This window comes from Diospyros lotus, chromosome 13 (assembly GCF_014633365.1).
Source record: "Diospyros lotus cultivar Yz01 chromosome 13, ASM1463336v1, whole genome shotgun sequence".
In the NCBI taxonomy this organism is placed as follows: Eukaryota; Viridiplantae; Streptophyta; class Magnoliopsida; order Ericales; family Ebenaceae; genus Diospyros; species Diospyros lotus.
In genome coordinates this window covers 33,744,931-33,770,871 of record NC_068350.1, presented here as the reverse complement: position 1 = coordinate 33,770,871, position 25,941 = coordinate 33,744,931, and the positions used below count along the sequence as shown (strand labels likewise).

At 35.8% G+C, this 25,941-nt stretch overlaps 1 protein-coding gene across 4 annotated transcripts in view; it reads right to left on the bottom strand.

The window, feature by feature from the left end:
• Positions 1 to 25,941, bottom strand: part of LOC127788629 (transcription factor IIIA) — a 43,864-nt gene that overhangs the window by 2,655 nt on the left and 15,268 nt on the right. The window contains exons 1-2 of one of the 4 annotated variants that reach the window (XM_052317125.1): positions 4,689 to 5,475; positions 1,068 to 1,240 (exon numbers count right to left, since the gene is read on the bottom strand). The exons of the other annotated variants lie outside the window; for them this stretch is intronic. Coding sequence (XP_052173085.1) covers positions 1,068 to 1,232 — 165 coding nt within the window. The 5' untranslated portion in view covers positions 1,233 to 1,240; positions 4,689 to 5,475. Of the gene's footprint in view, positions 1 to 1,067; positions 1,241 to 4,688; positions 5,476 to 25,941 lie in introns of those variants that run through there. 4 annotated transcript variants of the gene reach the window in all.

The following is a 25,941-nucleotide window of genomic DNA, read 5'->3' as shown; positions in this document are numbered from 1 at the left end:
GCCTTGCCTTAAAATAGGTTTAGAGTGTGTTACTGTTACACAACATACAAATAACATAGAAATAATCCCATCTTTTTTATCAGGTATAGTTGATATATGGCCATATGTTGGATGCCCAGATTTTCCATAATCAAATACAACAACATATCAAGCCTTTATTCCATTATGTAGAGTCAGGTACAAGAAGTCTAGCTTGCTATTCATTCCCATTCATGGTCATATCTTCTGTAGCAAAACTAATTCAATAAAAGAATTCAACTAATATATGCATATATAAATACAAGCAAGAAAAACAATGGTAAGTGTCAAATAATTGCAGATTCTCTTACCCCGTGTTTGAAACATGAGAAAAGAACGTCCCAAAAAAAACAGACAAACTGGGAAAAGAACAATAATATACCTGCCATCTGTTTACTTAATAAATGAAGAGATAAAAAAAAGAAAAGAAAAAACGTAATCAACTTCACAGAAAAAAGAAGATAACTATTCTCTTATTCCTTCCCATACATTTTCTTTCATCTTCCCAAAAACAATAGTTTCCCATTATTTTTCCACCTTTTACTTTCTTTGGATTACTATGAGAAAGTGAAAATAATCACTTTCCCAACCATTCCTTCCTCTCTCGTTCCTTTACCCTTCCTTCTTTTCCTACCCCAACCCAAACACACCAACAAACCTTGATTATGCCAATCAGAAACAGGAAAATCATAGTATTAACCTCTTAATATACATGTCATTTTGGTTCTTTTCTTTTCTTTATGAAGTCCATATATTTATATATATCAAAATTAAGAAAAGAAAGCACATTGTGGTTCCAAGAATTCCCAGATCCCCCTTCCAATTCCACCCAAGGACTTCAAACAAACCCTCCTCACAGACATTGATAAGCTCGGATTGCATTCAAAGGGGAATCAGATACTGTTTATCATTCCATTCAATGAAACCCCCAAAGCTTATTGGGCCACACTCAATTTCTAGGTGAAAAGGAAACAATCATTACTTGGTTTTGTGCTAATGAGTGAGAAAGTAAACAAAATTGGCAAACTCGTACTGGCTTGATTAGGTACCTGATGGTGAGAGAGAAGGTGAGATGTCAGGAGAGACTTCTTGGAGCGAGAGATGCCACAGTATTCGCAGTAGTATCGCCTAATGTCTTTGAATATCACCTCCATTCCTCTCCCACAGCCACGTCCACACATCTGGCTAGCACCACCTTGAGTTTTAGGAGGCATGATTTTTCCTGTATGCAACATTTAGACTGTCCTATCATACTGAACAAAATAATATAACAAATAACATAGAACTCCGCATACACAATCATGATATGAAAGAGAGTAAAGAATGTGGGTGGGAAAGACAATTGCAATCTGGACCAAACTGAAGAAAGGAAAGAGTCATGAGAAGAGTGCCAAGAAGGTTAGGTTTTCTATGGAAAATAATTTGGTCTGGAAGCCCCACGGTCCATTGCCTCCGCAGAGTCTGAGGTTACCGCCCTCTGTTACTCCCAAAGGCAATGCACTTAAGAAAGTAGTACCTCCAGGCCCCATCAGGGAGATGCCTGTGGTAACAAAAAAGGTTAAGCAGAAGAAGAAGGGCCGAAAAGGAATTAAAACAATCTCTCCCGCCATCAGAAGACTGAGGAAGCTACAAATGCTTTCAATTAAATAAAATCCAGGTTATGCATTCATTTGCTTTGTAATAGTTCTTTATAGTGGTTGAGAATTTCAAGATCCTGTGCTCATCTCAGTTGGCTTCTTTTGGGTTGTAATTCTAGGCCTCATTGCATTATCATATTCTCAATCCTTTGCCAAAGTTATAAAGGGGGAAAAAGAGAGAAAAAAATAAAAAGGAGAAACAATGACTTGAGTTGGATCCCATGCTCTTGGAAGGATTTTGGCAATATTTTTCTTTCGGGAGAGCTATTTCTTTTAGGATTTAGTTTTTTTTTTCCCCTTTGATACAACAACAACAACATATCCAACTTTTATTCCACTGTGGGGTCGGCTACATGAATTTTAGACTTCTATGTGAGTTACGCCCCAACAGGTAATTTGTCTAGAATTCATATTTAGATCCAACTAAGTTTTACGTTGGCTGTCGGCTACCTAACACAACCCCCCTCCTTATCCGAGCTTGGGACCGACAGTGGATAACATCTCCTGGCGGAGTAATGATAAAATGAAGTTTCAACACCATCTTCATATGAAGTTTCCCTTCGATCTTGTTACAAATTCTCATGTGCTTTCATCAAGTAGTATATTGTACTTGACACTATAAATTACTGTTATTTGAATATGCTGCTAATTTAAAGCAATATTTTTCTCCTCTTTCAAGTGGGACACGAGTTACAGAAGATAAGGCTACAAAGAATAATGATTGGATGCTAGAATTCATGTAGCAAACTCCGCATAGTGGGATGAAGGCTTGATATGTTGTTTTTCAAGTGGGACATAATCAACAGTTGAAAAACATTTTTGAAAATTGCGAAGTCTAAAAGTTGCTTACCACAATGATACTCAATCTTTAACGGAGGCTCAAGCACATGATACATATTTGCATATGTATCATGGTCAAACGTTAACTTACATACTATTTATTATTAAAATGAGTATTTTTGTAACAATGGCATCTTCACAAATCATATTAGATTGCTTATGGAGACAAGTGTTTAGGGATATAACTTACTAAATAACTGTTCTAGCAATAATTTATCATTTCATAATTTCTCTCCCATGTATGAAGTGGCTTCTCTCTTCCCCTTAGATGTGTAGACATCATCTCCACTTATGGACCTATTAACAACACAGATTGCACTATTTGAAACCATGAAAACAACTTTTTATGTATTTAAGCAATTTGATTTGAACAATGCCGGGAAACAAACATGTTTACTTCTTTTTTTTTTTTTAGTTTTTCCAAGTCCAACGTGTGTGGGTTAGAAATTTATGAACCATCCATGAGCACATGTAGAACACACATGTAACTGTGCTCTATCATCTATAATTTCTTTAGAACCAGATGCATGTTAAAGTGTCCGCTTGGACATAGGTGAGACATGTTTGGGGCCCTGGCCCAACCTGAAGAAGCAAGTTGAAGAAGGCCAATGGTTAAAAGAAGAACAAAAAAGGGAATGGAATACTATAGATATCCATCTATTTGGGCCTTTCCTCATTTGAATCCCAACATTTATAATTTCTAAACTGTCCTTTAAATTTTCCAACAGCAGGAGTTTAGGGCAGAAATAGGGAATGGAATACTATAGATATCCATCTATTTGGGCCTTTCCTCATCTGAATCCCAACATTTATAAATTCTAAACTGTCTTTAGATGCTTAAATTTTCCAACAGCAGGAGTTTAGGGTCTTACATTTCTGCATATTGTTAAATACAAATCTAGAAATGAATTATTTGCTAAAGTTTATGTAACTAGTGATGGTGCACATGCAAATATGTTTGTAATTTAGTCTTATTTAACAAAGCGGCTAGAAAAAATATATATATATGAACAGAGATACTCATGTACTAAGAAAAGTAAAGAAGATATTACAATCCTAAAAAACTAAAAAAGATAATAGAACAATTAAATACATTTAATAGGCATTATAAGTAAATTGGTTTAGCAAACTACTAAAATTTGATAAAAATTTCAAATAAAACTTTTGAAAGTGAACCTAAAAAGGTTATAACACATTCCAACTTATGTTGCTAAATGCCATTCTACTGTGAACGTCAACCACAATAGGCAACATTATGTAAAGTTATTGGTCAAGGCAGGGATTAAGTTTTGAATAAAGAAGGTGAAACCATACTTCACAAATTTAGTTGCACCATTAAGAAGTCTACTGAGTTGCCTTCATTAGGCATATGTATCATGGTCAAACGTTAACTTGTTCTTATTCTATGACCCTCTCACACCCTAATATATACGTGGTGCACCAATGACTAACTCTTATTGTAATTAGCAATACAGGATTCTAACTAGTTACTACATTTAACACACATTTCATACTATCATTTAGTATTAACAAGTGCCACAAGCAATATATCACATATAAGTAACAACATTCACAGTCCGCGATAACAAGAATCATATTCTTTCCAAATGCAAATTAAAGAAATGCAATCACCCATAAGTGTCAATATGCGCAGACAAGATGGATTCTACTTTCTCATATGCAAATAAGAAAGAGATCATGAATAGCATATATAGGATACTGGATGATCGGATATATGAATGCAACAATTATCACCATAATACAATTCACCTACTCACAGTGTTATACACGATTTGGAACTTCGTCAAGTGCCTCTTGGCCAGGGCGTACTTGAGATTTTGGGGCCTAAGTTGAAATGCAAAAATGGGCCCCTAAATCATAATGTACATTTAAATTTTATTTTTTTATAATAAAACATCAAAAAATAAATAAATGTTCATATCATATCAAAAAATAAAATAAAAAATTTAACAATTTTAGCATGGACAATTCAAATATTCAATCACACTTAACACATCTCAGCCACAATTAACACATCTCAGCCACAGCAATTCCTAACTAAATGAAATAGTCAAATAACAATTAGCAAAAAAACCTAAAGTCATAATTCCTAAACTCATTATAGGTGTTAAATTAGCCAAAATAAAATAGAAATACACATTAAATAGAACATAATCAAATAAATTAACTTACCTCTAGTCTCTTGGTCTCTAGAGTATGAAGGGATGCCCACTGGCCAGTGGCCAGTGGCCAGTGGCCACTGCCTGCCTGCCTGCCAAGAACAAGAACACAACACCAAAGATTGAACCAAATTTTTTTTTTGTCGCTGGTATTGAATTTGAACCCGAACAGAACACAACGCCAAAGATTGAACCAAAGTGTCCCAATGGCAATGGAGAGAGGCGAGCGACACACGCACCCAGCGAGAGCAAGAGTTAGAAAGCCAGATCCAGTAGCCACAGATGCGACCTCCCCAGCTACCGACCGAGAGGCGAGGGCGAGGGTGAGGCAGCGAGCGAGAGCGAGAGCGAAGGCAAGGGTGAGGGTCAGGGTGAGGGTGAGGGCTAGGGCTAGGGCTAGGGCGAGGGAGGGCAAGGGTGAGGGGAAGGGTTTGTAGAAGGCAGTGTCGTGCCTGAGATTTTGGGGCCCTGAGGCGAAATGTAAAAATGGACCCCCGAATCGAGAGGCAGCGAGCCACCAGCGACAGCGAGCGACGGAGCAAGAGGCAGCGAGCCACCGCCCACCGGCCACGAGGGCGAGGCGAGCCGGAGAGGACGAGCGACCGCCGACCGAGCAGCGAGAGGCGAAAGAGCGACGGTGAGACCGTGAGAGCGAGAGGGTGAAGGGCGACGGAGCAGCAAGAGGAGAGAGAGGCAGCGAGCGACCGGCGACGGAGCAGCGAGAGGCGACAGCGAGGGCGAGCCGCCGACGGCGAGGGCGAGGCGCGACAGAGCGAGAGAGAGAGAGAGGTAGGGCTAGGGCAGCGAGCGAAAGAGAGGGAGGGAGGAGAAGGGTCGCGATTCTCACGAACTTTGCAGATGGGAAGGGGCTGGGTGGTTGGGCCTGGGCATGGGCCCTGATGTTTTCAATTTATGGGCCCCAATTAATCAAACTTTCATGGGCCTCATGAAAGGCCCGGGCCTGGCAGAAGGCACTGATTTGGGGGGTGGGCTTGGAAAAATTTATGGCCCCCAAGAATGACAAAATTTATGGGCGGACAACCCCCTCTTAGCCCCTCAATATGTCCGGCCCTGCTCTTGGCTGACCCACATCAAATCGCCTAACAAAATCTTAAATTACATGAAAATTAAATAAATATAAAATTTAAATGTCTATCTCAAGTGAGTAACAAAAAAAGGTCTGCGGATTGAGTTTTGAACTGATCCAAAAGTTGTCACAACTGGGCCAGACTTAGCCCCAACATTTTGGATTGGCCCATGAACTAACTGGGCCCTACCAACTTGGTCAACCTCAAAAATAGCCTAAACCAGTCATAATCGTCGTCACCAACGACCACCGATAGCCTCCGATGATCGGAGATTCCTATTATTAGAGCTTATCATTAGAAATATCAAGTCAAGAGAGTTAATATACATAAAAATGGGATAGATTCGTCGGTTAAATTTTCATAGATCTAATTTGTAATTTTTAGCCGAAATTGAAAATATATTGATAGTCACCACCAACTACCGCGACAGGTGGTTTTTGATGATCATAGACTTCCACTTGACACCCTTATCTCTATCGATCAAAATAACCAAACATCAATCAGATTCAACGACAGAATCTCTATAAATTTAAATAGTTGTGACAACTAAGTACAAACATGGGAAGAGCTTGTCACTCGCTCAGAGTGGTCAGTTCCATCGTGGTTTTGGCTTTTGATGGCGTTTGTCTTGATCACTTTTGACACAATTTGTGACCACAGTAAGATAGCTCTCTATATGGAGTCACTTGTATGCAAATAAGAGTAAGGGAGAATCCGTGTATAAATAAGAGTGAAGTTAAAAAACACAATGCATAAATAGCATTATTGTGTAATTTAATATACCCAAAATACCATTTTAAAAGAATAAAATAAGAAACTATAAAATAGAACAATTAGAACAAAATAGAAATATTCCCATAATTTTACAATCATGAAAAGTAAGATGATTGATTGATATGATTTCCAACAAGATTAATATTAATTGTATTTATATTAATGTAGATAATAAAAATATAATAATATAAAATATTCAACAATATTAATAAATAAAAAATCATTAACGATGATAATTTATTATAGTCCAAGATTATAAATTAAAATTAATTTCTAATCAATAACATTATAGTATTAATAATATCAAAAATCAGTATCAGAAATAGTAAAAATTAAACTAATAATAAATAGTAAAAATTAAACTATTGAGAAGAAGGGAGGGGCGGCAACGGCATCAAGGTAAAGAAAAAGAATGAAAGGAAGAAGCAGAGGAGGATGAGAAGTGGCAGAGAAGAATAAAGAACAAGAATAAGTTAAGGAAGGTGGAATTTGATGGATAAGCCAGAATAGTTGAAGAAGCAAAAATGAAGAATGGAAAGAAGAAATCACTCTAGATAGATGCATCGAAAAGAAGAAGAAGAAGAATCAAAGGATTGAATGGAGAAGAAGTGAAGAATGGGTAAAATTAATCACACCAAAGATCACTAAAGTTTAGTTTATTTTTTATTTTGATCACTAAATTTTAATTTTTTTTAATATAATCATAAAAATTTAAAAAATTTTATAATATGGTCACATATAAAATTTTTTAGCCAGCCACTCTATAGTCAGAGTGGGTGACGTGAGTCAGAGTGGGTGATATGGCGTCACGTCACCCACTCCGACTATAGGATGGTCGAAAAATCTTATATGTAACCACATTGCAAAATTTTTTAAACTTTTATAATCATATTATAAAGAATTAAAGTCCAGTGATCAAATTTTGATGTGATTTACCCACTGCACGAAATTGAAAAAGTGGCCTGATTTTGACTGACACTCTAAACAAAACGGAAGGGTGCATGCATTTTCATTAACCAAAATGGTGCTCTTTGAGTGTGTCTCAAGACGACATCATTTTGTCATGGATTAATGAGTGTTTGTCTCTCATACATGAGTCTCTTTTGCTTTGCAAGGGTCAGGGGAGAGTTGTTTTCTCTACACATCCTTACCTTGCGTTTTTTGTAAAGAGCTATTTCCACGTTTATGACACATCCACAATTCAGAATCATAACCTTTCAATTAGAAAAGAAGCTACCTGACTATTGCTAACTTAACATTAATGCTTGTCGTTTTATTACAGATAAACACAAAAAATAAAATAGCTGATTGAACTAGGACAATTCATCCGTTCACTGGTTCAAGGGTCTGGTTCAATGGTTAACTAACTGGTTCAGTTGCCAAACTGCAGAGTCCAATGGCCAGGTTCTTATTTTTTCAGTCGAATTGCCCTTTCCTGATTAGGTTGTCTTAGTATTACTTTCTTCTCCATTGTCCTATTCTCTTTGATGGGTATAAAACCATGAGAAGTTCTCATTATTGGGTTTTGAATACTCTCCAAAATAAAAAGAAAAATTAAATGCAATTATTCTATTTTGGGTTTGGTATGATGAAAAGCATATTCCTACTACTCTTGCATATTAAGCTATGGTTAACTCTTTTGACTCCACATGCCCAAGGTGTACTGCAACAAAATAACTTTTTCGTTATGATTTTTTTTTTTTTACGTAATAAAATTCGTAGCAAAATATTAATATTTTGTTATGAAACTATTAAATTATAGACAATTCAAAAGAGTTAAAAAAAATTCACCAAATATAATTTTTAGCTATGAAAATTTTATCTACGTTATAAGTTTCGTAGTTAAAAGTTAGTATTTTGTTACGTAATTATTAAATTGTAAACAATTTAAATAAGCCAAATTTTTTGATACCAAATATAATTTTCCAATATGAAAATTTTATCAATGATTCTAAATTGCATAGCAAAATAATAAGATTTTGCTACAAAATTATTAAATTGTAGTTAAAAGATAAATTTAAAATTTTTTTAAATAAAAAATAATGACAATTAAAGAATATAAAAAAATGAGAGGGAAACATTCCCCCTAAAATATACATTTAAAAAACTCAAATTAAATGAAAATTAGCTTCCCATTTACTTTACTATTTTCAAAAATATATTTTCAAAAATAAGAAAAAAATTTGTAAAAGAAACTTAAAACAATTTTTTGTTGTTTTGAATGTTTTCAGCCAAAATAAGCTGAAATCACCAAAATGGGAAAAATATATTATAATTAAAAATATAGAAAAATATATAGTATATTATTAAGTGTATTACATATATTATTATGTATAATAATATTTAATATAAAATGTTATATTAAAAAGAGTTAATTTTATTATTTAATAGTTAAATTCATTGAATAAAATATTATAAAATATATATTTTTTCAAAATTCCAAAGTAAACATGTTTTTTAGTTTTTTGTTTTAAGAAACAAATTTTCAAAATGAGAAAAAAAATGTGTTTTCAAAAATTTCAAAATAGACACTCAAAATACAAAACTGAAAATGAATTTAAAACTCGAAATTGAAAACTAAAACATGAAGACAACGCAATCTTACTTTTGCACGGAATGACTCAAATTTTTACTATGTAAACGTATTCCATAAGTCTTCATATCTTTGTGCAAATCAAATTCTTTGTCAATCTCTATCAAATCCAAATCCTTTGTGCAAACCAAAACTTTCGTTTCTTCCCAATATTAATCACTTGTTCAAACCCACGTCGTGATTCTGTGCAAACCCTTCCCTGATTCTTTGTTGTGACTCGCTCTAAGACTCCTCTCGCAGCATCTCCACCGTTTCTTGATCTGACTTTAGCAGCTTCATTAGCACCCAAAAGTGGTAGTTTGAACACCTCCTGATTTGACTCAACGGATGCCAATTCGGTTTGTGCTTTTCATCCTTAAAATCATCTTTGTGTCCAGAATTAATTCTTGTGTTCTTACCCTAAATTGGTTTTGGCCTTATTGTTTTGATTCATTGTTTATGTTTTAGTTGTACAAGCACACTATATGTTTGATAAAATGCCTATGTTTCATATCTACGTGTACAATCTGTTTGATAAAATGCCTATATTTAATTAGTTGTACAAACACACTATATATTTCATCTCTGCATGTATCATCTGTTCGTCAAAAGTTCTCAGAAAAAACTCGTGAGACATTAAGTGATACAATGGGATGGTATTGGAGTTTTCAAAGTGGGATATTCAACAAAAATTATGCATGCATTGATTCTACGTGAACGTCTTATTGCTATATCCGGTGTTTTTTACTTCTTTTTTTTTTTCCCTTTTTTGGTTAATTTGATCAATTTTGGATTTCAAAATTTATGTTTTGCGACACTTAAAATTATTGTTTAGACACATTTACTTGTATTTATTGCGCATTGTATGTCATAGCTAGGAGTTAATTGGTTGTGAATAAAAAACATCTATTGATTAGGTCATTTTGAGACATATAATCAATCATTTTTACAGTAAATCCTTCTGTCTTCAGAAATTGCATAATAAAATAGGAGTTATTCCGTACAATAATTTTTTTAGTAGTAGCCTAGTATGAATTAGCCAAATTGGGCAGCTTCAGGTTTAGTTCTTTGTAGCATAATCTTCAAAAGCAATTAAAATTCAACTTCATGCTTAAACTAGGTTGTATATTGGTTTTACATCAATTTGTGCGCAAAGAAACTACTATACATATATATATATATATATTCAACAAGAACATACAATGCCTAATAAATAATTATAAATTAAACAATAATTTTCATGTTGTATTAATATTATATTGCATAATTGTTTGTTGATGATATTACTTTAACAAAAAAGCCCATCTGTATTTATTTATACCAATTAACAAAAGATTATAAAAAAGTGAAAAAATCATAATTTATGTCTGATGATATTGCTTTACTCTTAATTTTATTTTATTTTTTATGTGATTTAAAAAGTGTTAAGTTATGGATAGAAGTTGAGTGTCAGCCAAAAAATAGTCTGAGTTTTATATGCATGGAGTTCGGTCTTTCATGAAATTTGTTAGAGATAATATAGGTGAAGACTGTGAAATTCGATGTTCTTGTGAAAATTGTTTAAACTTAGACAAAAGAAACTAAGAATTATTGTAAATCTTTCACATTGAAACAAATTATACTACTTTGTCTGATCTTTCGTTTACTTTTGTTTTTCAGGTTCTTAGCATGCATAAGTAACAGAGGAAAAAAGACGCTTGGAGCTAAATTTTCATATTGTGTTAATTTTTAATTATTTTTATTTTAGGATTTAATGTTGCTATCATTACATGTATTTATATTATGTTCTAATCACATTCAAAACAGTTGGAGATTCTGGTTGATATTGGTTTTACTTTATGTGATTAATTAAAATTTTTTGAAGTTATATATTGTGTTATAAATTTCATCTAGATAGTAAGGGTTGGTGTAGGTTTAGAGAAAAATATGATTTCCAAGAAAAAGGAATTTTTTTTTTTTTGTTATGAAATTGAATTTAGTGATATCGTAATAGTATATTAGTTGTATATATAATTATCTATGAAAATTTAATTTTTGAATACAAAAATATTGGTAGAGAAAATTAATTTGTTACGAAAATTGGTACTATTAGCTACAATTTGAGGTAATGAAAAATAAATATTTTCTCTACAATTTGATATTCGTAATAAAAGTTGTGTTATCCGCTATAAAAATTGACATCACCAACTACGAAAATCGGCATCACCACCTACGAAAATTGACATAATTAGCTACGATATATGTCGTAGTAGAAAATCAATGTTTTCTCTATGTTTCTCTAATTGTAGCGAAAAATATATTATTTTTTACGAAACGTTAAATCGTAGCTAAATACTATTAGTTACGAGACTTTGGTTACGATTCACGCTACGAATAAAATTTCATAGTTAATTGGTTTTTACTACTAAAATAAATTAAATTTTTAACTACAAAGAATTTCATAGAGAAAACCAAAATGCTTCCATATGCATGTTTGAGGTACTAGCTAGGTTACCTGTTTCAACTGGAAAATGCTAACTCATGCCATCCCATGAAAAATTCACAACTGTTGTCTAATTCATGGATACTTTACAAGTTTCATTAGACAACACATATTTTCAGTTTCTGTCACTATTTTCATGAAAAGCCACCATGGCTTGTCCAGTAGAGTAAATTTTCTGCTCCTTGAACCTGTGTCCATTATTTGCATTTTTTCCTTTTGACCCACTTATGTGTTGGCCTTCTTGTTTTGAACTATAGGCACACTTAAAAGAAGCTTGAGGACCTTTGACAGCTTTTCTTAGTGGGACTTGGAGTTGGAGAGTTCCAGAACAACTATTATTAGGGTGTGTTTGATTGTATTACCTAGAATTTAAATTTAGGTAATATTGGCTAAAAAACAAAAATCACCCAATTCCCTTGAAAAATAAATTCTATGGAAAGAAACTTTAAATGCTTGTACCATACATATTTTTTCATAGAAAAGTTAAGAGTGTTTGATTGATTCCATAAAAAATATTGTAATAATTACACATTTTTTATGATAAATATGTGTAATCAAACACACTCTTAATATGAAAGGACACCGCAAAATAGTTTATATCAAATCCATAATGACTCTTTCACTTTCAGCAGCAATCGAAAAATGGTGACAGATATCAGCAAGCAAGCTATTTGGCAAACTACAGCTTATACAACAACTTCACATGATGGCCCATACTCAACATATCAATGCTTTGGAAACTAGAGTTGGAGCAAAGTGTGCATTCTCAGAAACATCTAATGGTGGTTGGCTACTACATTAGATAAGACTAGCTCACTTGATGATGTGGAAGCTCCTTTCCTTGAGTGAAGGTGACTAATATTTGACCAGCCCTTCAGGGTTTCAATAACAATCGCCTTGTGGCATGTGAAGATAATAGTGCCTAGCTAGCCCATTGCCATCCTAATGAATTAATGGAGAGCCTTTTGTGCATGTCTCTAAACCTGTGTGATGGAGTCAGGGCCGGACTTTTCATGAGGCCCATGAGGAGGTTACCTCAAGGCTCATAAAAATTTGATTATTTAGGGGCCCATAAATTCGAAACATTCCTCTTTGTAAGGATCCACTGCTTATGTAACACCCCGCTTTTCTCTTACCGAGTGTGTCACTATGCTGGGGCCCAAAATATATATAAATTATTTTTTTCTTTCTTTCTCGGTATATAACTTAATCTTAAGTACTGAATTCTAAATAAAACCCCCAGCAAATCATTAAAAATGCGGAAGCGATAATCGAAACCTGATATAGTACATAATCAATTCACTTTATTTATAACATAAGAATCCGTACCATATTAACATCATATCCTCAATATTGAAATACATAAATACATGGAGATTCCATAATATTCTAACAAGACTAATCATCAATAAAGTATCTACTAAAACATATCCGAGTCAGCTCGCTGAATCATTGGCCACGCCATCACATGCCGTCATATCTCAACCTGTTCATTGCCCTAACTGTAAGTCTAAAACTGGAACGTTGAATGTTCCAGGGGCATAACCCATTAGAAGATGAAACTTCTAGTGAAGGTCCAAAACATATATGCGAATGCATGATGCAATAACATGAATAACATTTTCTCTTAGTGTAACTTCCCTGACCCGTAAGCCCGGCTAGGAATCCTAGGCAAATCCCGAACCTCTGCAGGATAAGCTTGACGTTATTCCCTCAACGCCCTTGGGGAATTACGGATACACTCTGGGGGTGACATCCCATTCCTATGCACAAATATCAATGCGACAATAATATCGTGTCATGCAATTATTACGACTTTCCATGCAATATGACAAAATGAATCATATCTTTCGTAAATATTATGCATATACAAGAAATCATATCTTTCATAAATATCATGCATAATAAACAATCATATCATGTAGGATAGGAAAACTCATATTTGCCCTAAAGACCAAGATACCTTGAAAAGCGCGCATTACCTCGATATGCGTGCCCGACCTCGATTCTCGTGCCAATTCTCAAAATTGCACCAATCACATCATCTCAATCACCTCGATCATAAAATAATATTTAATCACTAAATATCCTCAATATTCCATTTATTTCATTTTCCCTTCATTTTCTTTCATTTTTTCTTTTCAAAAATTCCAATAAATACCTCGAGACTATTTTCTCAAATCTACTTTCACAAAAATTCATTATAGGCTATGAACTTCAAAGGAAAAATACTGGACTTACCCGAATATTGCATTTTCACGCAAAACGAGGCTCTTTGGCTCTAAAACTAATATATCAGGAATTCCAACTTCAAAACTTTTTGCACGAACCCCCGTAAAATAATTTTCTAGAATTTTAGGAATTTTTTTCCAATTTTTCAGAGGCCCCACGTGCCCTCACGTGCCTAGGGCGAGTGGTGGCGTGTGAAGCCCCGCGCGTGACCGGCACGCACCGGTCGTCTTCTCCGGCGCCGCCGCCGCCGGAAAATCTTGAAATCAATGCCATTCAAACCCTCTCCTCAAGTTGATCACAATGGCCAAGTTTCAGCCTGAAAGAAGATCATGAAGCCTTCCGATTAGCCGGCCAAAGTCTCGGCCAGATCGCCCGCTACCAACTCCGGCGAAACCTCGAACGGCCATCAAACGTACACCAAAACGCTCCAAAGTTTCCAGAATGAAACTACATCTCATGGGATTCAAAAGCCCCTTATTCTTGAGCCTCAATTCGTTCAAAACAACGACCGATTTGAAGCTTCCACTTCTTCAAAACTTGGCTATCAAGAACCCCTATTTATAGGCATCCTTGATGCCTCAAATGCCTTTGACCGACCTACCCACGCCTCTTAGAGTCTTGACCTTCCTCAAATGGCTCTCGATTGAGCCTTATTCGACAACAAATGCAAGTTGCAGGCGCACGAAAATTCGGCCAACTTTCGGCCGCTTTTTCATCAAAATTCGGCCACCACGATGGCTTTTGTCGGGCAAGCTCTTTACAAAAGATGTTCCCCCGACCAAGCTTCGTGAAACCCTGTGGCCAAAATCGGCCATGGCCGACCGACCATGTGCTGGTCAGATTTACCCATGCTGCCATTTTGAAAAATTGCATTTTGGCCCCTCAACTTTTGTTATTCTCATTTTGGCCCTTTTCCACCTAACCCCTGAACTTTTGATAATTGCTTTCAAAACCCTCAAGTCCTAAAACATCAATTTGACCCCTAAGAATTCCAAAAAAATATCGTTTCGGCCTCCCTCTAGCAATTTTAAAAAACTGCACTTAGGCCCGAATCTTCGTTTTGGCCCTAAATCTCTTTGTTTCTTCCTGAAACCACTGAAGGGTTGTTCCTTATGAAAAACGAAGCCCCCTTAGGCTTCCGTTGACTTTCAAAAAATCGTTTATAACAATTCGGTATCGCAGCCTAATTGGCAGCTGCATTTTTGCTGTACCGAAAACTGTTCCCAATCCAATTTTCTTCGACACCATAAATCCTATCTCGGGGTGTTTGTTAATGTCACATCATTTTCCTTTGGCATCTCGGTTCCAGGGTACTCCCGGCAGTCGATTTGGTCAATTTTTTAGGCTATTCAGATACCAATTTTCTCTGAAATCTCATTTCTTTAATAAATTACTTATTTTTAATTAACTCAAATTTCTCGGGTATTACAGCTTAGGCCCAGCCGCCCACCCATTTCCCCTCTGCAAAGCCTTGTCCTTCTCTCCTTCTCACTTTTGCTAATTCGCTCGTTGTCTTACCTTTTTGGCTCTGTCACTCCCTTTGTCGCCCTCCCCCTTGACTCTCGCTCTCGCTTCTTGTGGCTCCGTTGCCTTTTGCCCTCGTGGCTAATTCGAGGGCTCATTTTTATATTTCGCCTTAGGGTTCCAAAATCTCGACACGACACTAAATAGATGTCACGTGATTCTAGGAGCTTGACAATATCTACATGTATTTTAGGATATTAGGAAGACTATCCACGATGATGATGTACTAAACATGTGATGGTACACCAAATATAATGAAATATGATAGGAAAAATGCCATAGAGGAGGAACCCGATCACTCTTTTCTCTTTCTTTCTTTTCGCATTTTTTTGTATTTTTCCCGTCTGTCTGGATCACATCTCGAGGCAAGATTAAAAGCAATGAGGAGCGGCTGGGATTGAGCCTCATAAAGTATAGATGGATGGATGAGATTAAATCGTGCAAGCACGATTGATTATTCCAACAGAAAATGGCAGACGAGCAGGAGATGATCAGGCAAAGGAAAGAGGGCGAGATCAAGCGCCAGCTGAGGACAGCCGATGGTTGCCACGTGCAGCCATCCAGCAGCTGCCAAATGGCAGCATGCGGTTACTGCACGTGGCCTTCCAACCAGCTAAAGGCAACGACGCCATTTGGAGCTTCACAGCCAACAAACTTCACCTTGAAGCACCAAACAGAAGATGTAATCCGAACTTCATGACAATGTGCAGCATGCTACAATCCTCTCCTTCATAGCTCTGGTTGATAAGATCAACCAATACCCACATGCAACAGATCCAGGCAATGCTTGAACTTTGTTGCATTTAGCAACTTTGTACCCATATCTACAGGGTTATTTTCTGTAGGCACTTTTAGTATAGAAATAGTGCCAATAATAACCAAATCTCTAACATAATGATACCTGACATCCACGTGCTTTGTGCGTTCATGATAGACTGGATTTCTGGTCAAGTGAATCGCACTTTGACTGTCTTAATACACCTCAGCCTTACCTTGAAACAAGTGAATTTCCTGGAGGATACCTTGAAGCCACACAACCTCTTTAACAGCATTAGTCACTGCTACATACTCAGCCTCAGTGGAAGACAGAGCAACCAGAGGCTACAGTTGTGATTTCCAGCTGATGCAATTTCCACTTAAGGTGAAATATAGAGCAGTAGTGGACTTTCGGGTGTCCCTATCCCCTGCAAAGTCAGAATCTACATACCCAACAAGATCAAGAGAATTAAATATTTTCTTGTAAATTAGTCCAACTTCAGCGGATCCGTGTATATATCTTAATAAATATTTAAGAGCCTCCCAATGAGGTTTACCTGGGTTGGAGATGAATCTGCTAAGGGATGATATAGCATAGGCTAGATCAGGCCTTGTACTAATCATAGCATACATGATAGTTCCAATTGCATTAGCATATGGAACCTTTTCCATTTTAATGATTTCAGAGTTGGAGGAAGGGCATTGAGATTTAATTAAGACAAAGTGTCCAACTATTGGAACACTTACTGGCTTGCAGTTCTGCATGCCAAACCTTTTTACAGCTTTCATTAAATAGTCATTTTGATGTACCTTTAAGCTGAAATTTCCTCAATCCCTTTCTATTGTCATTCCTAAAATTTTCTTAGCTGACCCTAAGTCTTTCATGTCAAAACTTGTGTTAAGCATTTGTTTTAATTCATTTATCTTAGACTTAGACTTGCTGATTAACAGAGTGTCATCTACATATAACAATAGATAAATTGGGACATTTGAGAGAATAAAATAGAAACAGTTATCATATTGACTCCTTACAAATCCAATCCCTAAGACAAAATTATCAAACTTTTTATACTATTGTCTTGGGGATTGTTTTAAGCCATAAAGGGATTTTTTCAGTAAACAGACATGCTCAGGCTTATGTGAGTCAATATATCCAACAGGTTGGGTCATATAAATTTTCTCCTCTAAATCTCCATGCAAAAAAACTGTTTTAACATCCAATTGTTCTAATTCAAGGTCAAATTGAACAACTACTGATAACATCATGCGAATGATTTTGAATTTAACTACAGGGGAGAAAATTTCAGTGTAATCTATACCTTCCCTCTGAGTAAACCCCTTTGCCACTAATCTTGTTTTATACCTAATCGGGTCAGTGGGAGATATGCCTTCTTTTAACTTATACAACCACTTACACTGAATTAACTTCTGATTCTGAGGTCTAGGCACCAATTCCCAGGTGCCATTAATTTTAAGTGAGGCCATTTCCTCATCCATGGCCTGCTGCCACTTTACACTTTCCTTGGAGCTGACAGCCTCCTCATATGTGGAAGGCTCACTGCTCCTTAATTCCAGACCTGCCACAAGGGCACAAAACACTAAGTCTGAATAGGCATACCTTGCAGGGGGTCTGGAAACCCTCCTGCTCCTATCGCGGGCTAGATGGTAATCACTGAGATCTTGGGCAGAGCTGTGATGCTCCACCTCAATCTCAGTTTCATCTTCTTGTTCCTCTTGATCATCATCATGATCAGAGGTTTGATTTTCATTTGGGATGGGGACATCCTCTAGGTTGGATTCTGTTGGAGCAGCTGGAAGGGAACCTTCAGCCTGCTCCACCTCAATTTGAGACTCTCATAGAATGATAAAATCATTTGGACTTCTATTAAAGCTAGCATCTTCAGAGTTTACAATTTTACAAGGAAAAATTGCTTCATTAAATATGACATCTCTGCTAATAATGATTTTTATCCCACCAGATTGTCTTTCCCATAATCTAAAACCTTTGGTCCCTTCTTGGTAACCAACAAACACACACTTAATGGACCTAGGATCTAACTTACCTTCTGATTTGTGAGCATATGCTTCACAACCAAACACACTAAGGTAATCAAGATTTAATTTCCTACCAGTCCATTTTTCTTCAGGGCATTTAAGATTTAGGGCAGTGGAAGGACTTCTATTTACTAAATAGGCTGCAGTGGACAAAGCCTCCCCCCAAAAGGATTTTGGCATATTGGAGGTGAATAGGAGGCATCTAACCTTTTCAAGAAGAGTTCGGTTCATCTTCTCAGCTACCTTATTTTGTTGGGGTGTATACCTCACAGTCTGACTGCTCTCTCACCCTGCAATTAAAACACAAAACAAAACACAATAAAAATTTTTTATATATTTTTTTTATTTAGGTGAGAGGTTTATACTCGTCAGTGTACGAGTGCAGTTGTAGTCCAAATTTAAATTTATATTTTCTGGATGAGTCTAGGTCGTCCACTGAGAGATTTATTTATGGCAAGAGCAAAAGAATGTCACACACACGCACACACATTTAGATGAATTGGTAATAAGATTTTGTTTTATGAATTTTTTTTATAACAAATATTAGAAAATAAAGCAAGGTAGAAGTTAAAATAAATGCTTAATGTGAGGATATTAAATTGGATAGCACTTGAGTTAAGACAATTTCAGCACCAACCCATTGATTCCCAAATTTTAGCAAACAACGTTAGTAACATTAATTTAATTTCAGATATGAGAGTTTATTACTAAATGTAATTAGAGATGATGATAGTTCTAGTTTAAGCAATCCCCATACATGATATGCGGGATTCTAATTTAAGCAACTATCATAAATCTAATTACAATTAATATACAAAACAACTAAATTAATCATCCGAGTTTGGGTATGATAGCGTTTCCAATTCTAGTAACTCTCATGCGTGACATGAAAGCTCTAAGTTAGGCTTACGCTCAAATCCAAACCTAGTGATTTTTCAATAATTAAAACTCACTCATACTGAAATTTAAATTAATGATACTCATTTTAAGCGCAGCTTTCTTTGGGAATCATTGGCGTTGGACACTGTCCTTGCTTTAACCCAAGATTAGGTTTAGCTACTCATTTCCATTTAAAAGTTAATTAATAAGAATTTAAATGGCATAATTTAAATAACAAAATTTAAATGACAAGAATTGAAATAGCAGAAACTAACCAGCCATTTAGGCGGTGGATAATTGAAAGACAAGAATTAAAATTGTAGAAATTTAAAGGCAGAAATTAACCGGCCATTTAGGCAGTGGATAATAAAGTAACAATAAATGACATAAGAATTTAAAAGAAGAAAGAAATGAAGTAAAATTACAAGAGAAAACAAGAGAGAGAATAAGAGCAATTCTCTAAGGGAAACTCTAAGAACAAAACTAAACTTTGATTCAAGTAATAACCACCTCTCACAAATGCACCAAAGTGAGCTATTTATAACTTACAAGATGCAATACAAGCCACACAATTATTCAACAAAACATTCACCTAACTAATGGAAGAAAATTAGGTAAAAGATAAAAAATACAAAAGACTTTGTGTGTGGTGGACTTCTCATAAGAATACAAAAGACTTTAGGTGGTAAATCACTTATAAAAAAATTACAAAACAAAGAAAAGTCTTCTACAAATTGGGCTTTGTTGGGCCTTTGATTGGTCTTGGGCCTTTGGTTGATCTTGGGCCTTTGGTTGGATTCCATTTGATAGTTGGGCCAAGTGCACTTGAAACATCCTTTAGCCTCCATAATTGGCCTTTGAATTTGAGCAATTTTAAAATGGGTAATCCAATGTCTTCGATTATGCCCCTAATTAATTGTAGAAGCCAACTTCCTTGTTTCATCCTGAAATAATATGTAATACGAATAATTATTTACTTTAAGTATAAATATAAAGCCAAAATAGGGATATAATTCGTTAGGATATATGAAATATTAACCCTTATCACACCCCCCAACTTGAATATTGCTAGTCCCTTAGCAATCGGATTATACACGAGTCATGATCTAATCGTAATACTTGCATGAATATAAAAATTTCAAATTCGAAACCAAAATGCATAGAGTAGAACATTCAAAATAAGTCGAACATTCAAAATTAGATTTATGGTTAAAGGTCATACAATCTTAGGAATGGCAATCAGGATGACCAATACACATTATTCCCTCGAAGTTTTGACTTTAAGCCTTACTGTGGATTTTTCCTCTAATAAAACGATTCCTCAGGTGTACACACAAGGGGGTGCACCGTTATAAGAGTAAATGTAGAACAAGTTCCAAACTCGGTGTCATCCCAAATACAAGGAACATATTTTCATGAAAGAACGGGGAAATTGACATAGCTTCATGACTGGAATAATGCCCTAGATAAATAACTTCTGAATTTAAACATAATTCCTTGCTCCGAACTCGAATCTTGAGATCACATGATTTATAGCATCAAAAGGGACCAAACTGGATTGTAATGGGGCTATGAGGTTAATACGGATTGTCAAAGAAAAAGGGTAAAGTGTGCAAATGGTGTATCAGGTTTTTTTTTTTTTTACTCATCTCAAACTGGATATAATGTTTTCTTCAGCATTTGTTTTGAAACACTTATGCTGAATAACTAAGAGAACTTCCCTTTTTTTTTTCTTTATATATATATATATATATATATGAGAATACCGAGATAGACTAATTCCTAAAAACACACCAGGTTGGACAAACTTCATATGGTTAAAGGTTTAGACGAAGGTAGGGAAAGAAATTATGCTAAGAACAGCTCAAATGGGCTAGCAAGGGAAGTTAATGCAAAGAAAGAAAAAGGGTAATAGGCCCAAATTGAAAGAAATTGATTCCCCTTTCATACTTCTACAAAATAATGTTACTCAGTCAACTAATTCGGAGTTTGAAACTAGCCAAATTCATCCGCTATCATACTAGACATTCAAAGCAAATTGATGTTTTGAAACTATTGAAAAGATGAGATAAACAATAAAGCATATTTAGAGTAAGTGTTATTTCACTCAGAAGTAACGATTATTAGGCTCAAACACTCATTCGGGTAATAGTCTCTATTTCTGTTGAGGGATCATGCAGTATGTTAATCAGCTAATTACCATTGCCTTTGACTTTATGACTGATAAACCAATTTCTAATTATTGAACACCCGATGCATGCAAATCATCTATTCTAATTCCATACATATACGTTTTCAAATAAGAAATTAATGCATTCATGATTCATATTGCAAATTCAACTGGCTATCAGTGTATAATTCCAAAGCTTTAGGGATAGCATTATTTAAAGCACACACATTCTTTTTTTTTTTTTTTTTAATTCACACAAAACTACAAGCATGCAATTGCAAATTCACAGTTAAACATAGACCAGATAATTCATAAATATACCTTACTCCCCCCAACTTGAATTGCAGTAATAAAATAGGGTTGTTAGGAATACCTGTAACTCCATAAGTCCATAGATTTACTGTGAACTGTTAAAACTCAAACAAACAAATGAGCATACCATATATATATATATTTATATTTTCACACCAAAATAAAAATTTCATGCAAGTCATAAGATAAACAAAATGCGTCTCAAGAGTACAAAGTACTCCTTACTCAGCCATCTTATCATAGACTCGCCTAACAACATTCCACAGTTTTTTTATTTATTTTATTTTTTTATTTTTAAGACCACAAGAAAAGAAATTTTGTACAAGTCATAGGAGATGCGTCTCAAGAGTACAAAAATTACTCCTTACTCAGCCATCTTATCATAGACTTGCCTTACATGGATAATTCTAAATTAATCGAACCTTTTTACTGCTTGTTTTTGATTGCCTTAGACCAATCTATCCGAGGCTCATAAGGATCGTGCTGTGGAACATAAGTATGTAATTTCTCTAGCAGCTCCTCGATGGTGGATGCAGAAATAAGAATCTTTCTTGCTGAAGGAGAAATGAACTGTTGGTCCACAGCCTGATCAATAAAAGAGAGCAACCCATCGAAAAAATGGTTAACATTTAAAAGTCCAATGAGTTTGGTATGCAGATTGCTCTTGGCCCAAGAGATTATACAGAAGATTTCTTCAAGTGTACCAAAACCTCCTGGTAAAGGGATGAAAGCGTCTGACTGATAAATCTTACTAGCCATGCGCTCAGACATAGAAGTCGTTTCTATAAGTTGACCTCGTGTAATCCCAGAAATACGTAGTTCAGCCAAAGGGATTGGCATTACACCTACCACATATGATTTTCCAAAAAGTGCAGCTTGTGAAACATAACCATTCAATCCACGACTTCCCCCTCCATATACCAAATTAATCTTTTTCTCTCCTAATTTTTGGCCTAGTTTGCTTGCTGCAAGTGCGTAACAAATATCACTCCCAAGTTGAGAGTCATAAAGTACACATATGGTTTTGATTCGACGAACTAACTAGCCTTCCATGTTTGTTTCTTTTGTATGCCCTGGAAAGAGGTTTGACAATCAAAAGTAGCTATACAACAATTCAACAAGAAATAAATACAAACAAAAATCATGCATATGTACAAGTAGTTGTGATTGTGGCTCACATCTTCCTCTGGTTTTACGTCCAGAAACGGCTTAAACACTTTCTATGAAGCGAGGATAAGCTTCCCATCCAATTTTCTTATAGATTGGCAAACAGGGTTGTTTTTAGTCAGATTCCCAAGACTATAGCGTTGGCGGTCACTTATGAACTGGCTCCATAAAGCAAGAAGTTCTCTTTGCACTATTCCACATGGATGCGTCTCAAGAGTCAATCGAATATCATCCAATGACTCCTTACTCAGTCCATCCTTTATGAAACTAATTTTATCTTCTCGATTTACGGACGTAAACCCCACAGATTTGCATCGAGTGTTACAGGTTCAACAAGCACACTTGTGACAACCATTCACTCTTTTAGCTCTTCGTTTCTTCGCAAAACTACTCTTCCCTAAGCCCGGGAAATGCTTAAAACTAGGTGAAGTTTCGCCAGCTAATCGAACTTTTGCTTCGATCAGCCAACGAATATCTTCAAGAATGTTATTACGCATCAAAAGCCTAAGTCTTTCACATCTAGCAGTATCAATTTTTTTCAAATCATTCTGCGGGAGAGATGGATAGTACTTGCGAATTTTTGAAAGCTGAAGATCCATTTTTTTTTTTTTAAAAGAAAACTCTAATAAGAAGAAAGTAAAGAACTATAGACTTTACAAAAGAGATGAGAGTACCTGATCGGCGAATAACACAAAGGAGAGAAGCTTGAGCTCAAGAAGGGTGACTTACCTCATACAGATTTGGAGTCTCTTATAGAGCAATGGGCATCACTATTCGACACTTGGCTCGAGGCATGCCATAATTGCACCGTCACGCTTGGTGTCGTTTAGCGTCTCATTTTTTAACATTTGACAGTGTGCCTCTTTCTTTATAGGACAGTGTGATTGCACTGCTCGAGAAAAATGGCTACCACCAGCGTCAATTCTGTCTCTCTCAATTAATTTTTTTTTATATATATTTTTATTATTATTTTTTATATTTTTAGTTTTATTAAATTTTTTTTAGGGGCCCGATAAAATCATATATACCACACAAGACAATATTATCAAGTCAACCAAAATTATTTGCACAATGGATCAATTTCAAATACCAATAAATTAATTCTTAAGTACAGCTTACCCCCGAACTTAAATTGCGCATTGTCCTCAATCGGCAATAAAAAGGATAGAAGATAGGCATACCTGGCGGTCTTCAATACATGAACTCGTATGTAAAAGTTTTATTTAGACTGCACACAGAGGAACACTATTTAAGTAATGCAAAAAAGAAACAAATTTTTTATATACTTTTTTTTTTAAAAAAAAATAAAATTTAGAAACATCCATTTAACCTAAATGGAAAGGTGGTCTTTTAACGTCAGATTCCCAGACGACATGAAATTGCCATTACTCATCAGATGATGGTACGTCATCCAAATCTACAACTCCTTCATTTTTCTCAATACTACCCTGGTATGGTTTCAACCTATGACCATTGACTGTAAGAAGTTGTCCTAACTCCTGATTTTCTATCTCAAATGCCCCATATCCTGAGATAGACTTGATTACAAAGGGGCCAACCCATCAAGACTTCAATTTTCCTAGGAATAGATGCAATCGAGAATCATACAAGAGTACCTGTTGCCCTACCTGAAAGCTTTTTCGAATGATATGCCGATCATGTAACTCTTTCATGCGAACCTTGGCCAATCGTGCATTCTCAAATGCCTCATTCCGAATTTCCTCGAGTTCATTCAATTGGAGCTTCCTAGAGAGACCTGCTTCAGTTAGACTCTTGTTGATCTTTTGAATTGCCCAATATGCTTTATGCTCAATTTCCACTGGCAAATGACAAGATTTACCGTATACTAGCCTATAGGGAGACATCCCTAAAATTGTTTTGTAAGCTGTCCTATACGCCCAAAGAGCGTCTACTAGTCGTAAGGACCAATCCTTACGATTAGCAGTAACAGTCTTTTCCAATATGCGCTTAATCTCCCTATTGGCTAACTCGGCTTGACCATTGGTTTGGGGATGGTATGGTGTTGCAACCTTATGCAGTACACCATATTTCTTCATTAATCTTGCCATAACTTTATTACAAAAATGGGAACCCCCATCACTGATGATTGCTCGTGGCATCCCAAATCGACTGAATATGTTTTCTTTCAAAAATTTCACCACAGTCCTATGGTCATTTGTTCTAGCAGGGATTGCTTCGACCCATTTGGACACATAGTCGACAGCAAGTAAGATGTATTCATGACCAAATGAATTGACAAATGGGCCCATAAAATCCATACCCCAACAGTAAAAAACTTCTAACACTTGGATCGGATGTAATGGCATCATGTTTCTCCTTGATAGACTTCCTAACCTTTGACATCGATCACAACTTGAAAAGAACTTGTACACATCCTTGAACAGTGTCGGCCAATAAAATCCACTTTGAAAAATTTTTGCAACTGTTTTCTTGATAGAGAAATGGCCTTCACATGCAAGAGTATGACAGAAATTCATGACACTTTGTTGCTCATGCTCAGGGATGCACCTTCTTAAAATTTGGTCAGCACAATACTTATACAAGTAAGGGTCATCCCAGAAATAAGTCCTAACCTTCCTAAAGAATTTTTGTTTATCTAGCTTGGTCCAATGGTTTGGAATTAGACCGGTGGCTAGATAGTTGGCCAGATCTGCATACCATGGTGTAACAGAGGTTGAGATATCATTGATAAGGAAGAGCTGTTCATCTGGAAAGGTGTCCTTGATTGGTTCCTTGTCTAGATTAAGGTCTTGGCACGGAAGTCTAGACAAATGGTCTGCCACCACATTTTCTGCTCCCTTTTTATCTTTGATTTCTATGTTGAATTCTTGGAGTAACAAAATCCACCTAATAAGACGCGGTTTGGCATCTTGTTTGGTGAGCAAGTATTTCAAAGCTGCATGGTCAGTGAAAACAATGACCAATGACCCCACCAGATATGATCTGAACTTTTCTAATGCAAAAACTATTGTCAATAGTTCCTTCTCAGTTGTTGTGTAATTTTTTTGGGCTTCATTGAGGGTTTTACTGGCATAGTAGATGACATAAGGTTTTTTATCTTTTCTTTGCCCTAGGACTGCTCCTACAGCATAATCACTTGCATCACACATGAGTTGAAAGGGCAATGACCAATCTGGAGGTTGAATAATGGGGGCTGAGATGAGAGCATTTCTTAACCTCTCAAAAGAGGTTTGACAAGATGATGTCCACTCAAATGGGACATTCTGGGAGAGC